Source organism: Orycteropus afer, unplaced genomic scaffold, assembly GCF_000298275.1.
Source record: "Orycteropus afer afer isolate SDZICR_OR568_19922 unplaced genomic scaffold, OryAfe1.0 scaffold00010, whole genome shotgun sequence".
In the NCBI taxonomy this organism is placed as follows: domain Eukaryota; kingdom Metazoa; phylum Chordata; class Mammalia; order Tubulidentata; family Orycteropodidae; genus Orycteropus; species Orycteropus afer.
In genome coordinates, this window is record NW_006921597.1 from 16,856,795 (window position 1) to 16,860,042 (window position 3,248).

General features: G+C 37.0%; 1 protein-coding gene across 1 annotated transcript in view; it reads right to left on the bottom strand.

The window, feature by feature from the left end:
* LOC103204163 (acidic mammalian chitinase) overlaps positions 1–1,170 on the bottom strand; it is an 11,778-nt gene extending 10,608 nt beyond the window's left edge. Inside the window, exon 1 of the mRNA XM_007949311.2 lies at positions 1,146–1,170. Within this exon, the coding sequence (XP_007947502.1) occupies positions 1,146–1,170 (25 nt within the window). The remainder of the gene's footprint in view (positions 1–1,145) is intronic.
* Positions 1,171–3,248: the final 2,078 nt, after the last annotated feature.

The window sequence follows — 3,248 nt, forward strand, 5'->3', positions numbered from 1 at the left end:
TTTCTAAATATATCTTATTAAATACTCATATTAACAACTTAGAAATAAGTCTTCCTTTTTGAGGTTTTCTAACATTAAGTATAAGTTATTAAAAACCTGTAAGTAATCAGAAAAGGAGCCTGGTAGCACAACAATTAAGTGCTTGGCTGCTAATCAAAAGGTTAGAGGTTTGAACCTACCCAGTGTTTCTGTGGGAGAAAGACCTGGTGATCTGCTTCTGTCAAGATTATAGCCTAGAAAACCCGAAAGGGGCAGTTCTATTTTGTCACATAGGGTCACTATGAATCAAACACCAACTCAATGGCAACTAACAATAAAAATTAAAAGTCATTAGAAAGTTATTTAGAAAATTTCTTAGCTTAGATATAGAAGTACTTGAAGAATGTAAACAAACTTCACATTGACTTTGACCCAGTTTGCTATAATAAAAGAAAACATAACATAGTTAATCTTTGTGAACTAACCTTGAGACATAAATCTAAACAGCCTCCCAGATCTCTCACTTTGAAAAAAAGATAGGACATTTGGCTAATCTCTAACCCTGGAGAGAAAATGTAACATACTAGTCTTTAATGTCATACTGGCCCTTATTGGATGAAGCCAACATACAAAACTCACATATACATCCTGAATTTCTGCTCACTCACTGAAAGAAGGCAGAGACAAAGTATCACCCTTTTGACTCTGACACTCTCCAAGAAGAGGCCCTACCAGAAGAGGCATAGGCTGAGAGTGCCCACTGCTGCTGACCTTGGACCCTAGCTATAAGAGACTGCTGCCAAGTTTGAGCCGTGGTCAAGCCTTCCTCCCAAGACCACTCATGAAAGGTAAATGCCTGAAATCTAAAGATCTGGATGCTAACCATTGAACAACATTGTGATTGGAATTGTTAATTCTGATTCTCCAGCTCTAAAAAGAATGTTGTGTGCCTTACAATGACTACCTTGCAATAAACTAAATGAATTCATGCATGACAAACCTGAGTATCTCTCTACTGATTTCTTAGGTTACAATAAAAATCCTACACAACAATGAAAGAGAATAGAAAGGTATGGAGGTATAGTGTGGACACTGCTTCATAGTGTCAGATCCAGAGAGAAAAAGAAATAGAGAGAGTGAGGCTCTGTCTCTGATTATAAACTCACCTGTGAGGAGAATAAGCTTTGCCATGGTTGCCGTCTGTACTGGTCCAGTACAGTCTACATTTGCTTTTTATACCTACCATCCAAGTTCCTGGTTATCATGAGGGCTTCCAGGTGGAAAGCATTTAATCCAGATGTGTACACAGCTAATCAATAAATCAATAGAACACCTCCCCTATAAACATCACACCTAGGACCTCTAATACACATGCTCCTGCTCCCATCACTACACTCCCTGCCCAATAAAGACAAAGCAATGTGATGTGTCCAAAAACGATGATGGACTGACAGAATATTATGAAAAACTGTACTCCAATAGATTTGAGAACCTAGAAGAGATGGACAAGTTTCTAGAATCACAAGACCTACCTAAACTATCCCACTCAGAGAAAGAAAAGTTGAACAGACCTATAACAAAAGAAGTAATTGAACAGGTCATAAAAAAACTCCCCACAAAGAAAATCCCTGGCCCTGATGGCTTCATTGGAGAATTCTATCAAACACTCAGAGAAGAGTTGACACCTATGCTACTCAAGCTATTCCAGAACATAGAAAAGATGGGATACTCCCAAACTCATTTTATGAAGCAAGCATAACACTAATACCCAAACTAGGGAAAGACACCACTAGAAAGGAAAACTACAGACCAATATCCTTCATGAACATAGATGCAAAAATCTTTAAAAAAATCCTAGCCAACAGAATCCAACAACTATCAATAAATTAACACACCCGGAACAAGTGGGATTCATACCAGGTTTACAAGGGTGGTTCAACATCAGAAAATCAATCAACATAATCCACCACAAAAACAAAACAAAAGAAAAAAACCATATGATTATATCAATTGATGCAGAAAAGACATTTGATAAAATCTAACATCAATTCCTGTTCAGAACTCTCAGCAAAATATGGATAGAAGGGAAATTCCTCAACATAATAAAGGGTATATATGCACAGCCAATGGCCAACATCATTATTAATGGAAAAAGACTCAATGCATTCCCCTTACCAACAGGAACCAGACAGGGATGCACTCTATCACCACTTTTATTTAACATTGTATTGGAAGTACTGGCCAGGGCAATAAGGCAAGAAAGAGAAATAAAAAGCATACAAATTAGCAAAGAGGAAATAAAACTATCTCTATTTGCGGATGATATGATCCTGTACATAGAAAACTCAAGGGACTCAATAAAAAACTACTGGAACTAATAGAGAGGTTCAGCAAAGTGGTAGGATACAAGATCAACATACAAAAATCAGTTGGATTCTTCTACACCAACAAAGAGTCCTCTGAAAAAGAAATAAGGGAAAAAATACCATTTACTATAGCTACTAAAAAGATAAAATATCTAGGAATAAACCTCACCAGAGACACAAAAGACCTATACAAAGAAAACTGTAAAACACTGCTACAAGAGACAACAAGGGCACTACATAAATGGAAGAACCTACCTTGTGCATGGATAGGTAGACTAAATATTGTGAAAATGTCAATACTACCTAAAGCAATCTATACATTTAATGCAATCCCGATCCAGATTTCAACAAATTTTTTTAAGGACATGGAAAAACTACTAATTTCATATGGAAAGGAAAGAGACCTTGCATAAGCAGAGCACTTCTCAAGAAGAAAAACAAAGTGGGAGGTCTCACACTCCCAGATCTTAAGAACTACTATACAGCCACAGTACTCAAAACAGCATGGTATTGGTACAGTGATAGATAGACCAATGGAACAGAATAGAAAGACCAGATATAGACCCATCCATCTATGCACAATTGATCTTTGACAAAGGTCCAAAACCCATTAAATGGGGAAAAGACACCTTCTTTAACAAATGGTGCTGGCAAAACTGGATATCCACCTGTAGAAAAATGAAACAAGACCCATACATCACCCCATACACAAAAGCAAACTCAAGCTGGATCAAAGACTTAAATGTAAAACCCAAAACTATAAACTTCATCAAAGATAAACTAGGGGCAAATCTGGGAGCCCTAATTTATGGCATAAATAGACTATCAAGCATAACCCAGAATGCACAGGAGGTAGAAGAGAAGCTAGATGACTGGGACCTTTTAAAAATTAAATTCTTATGC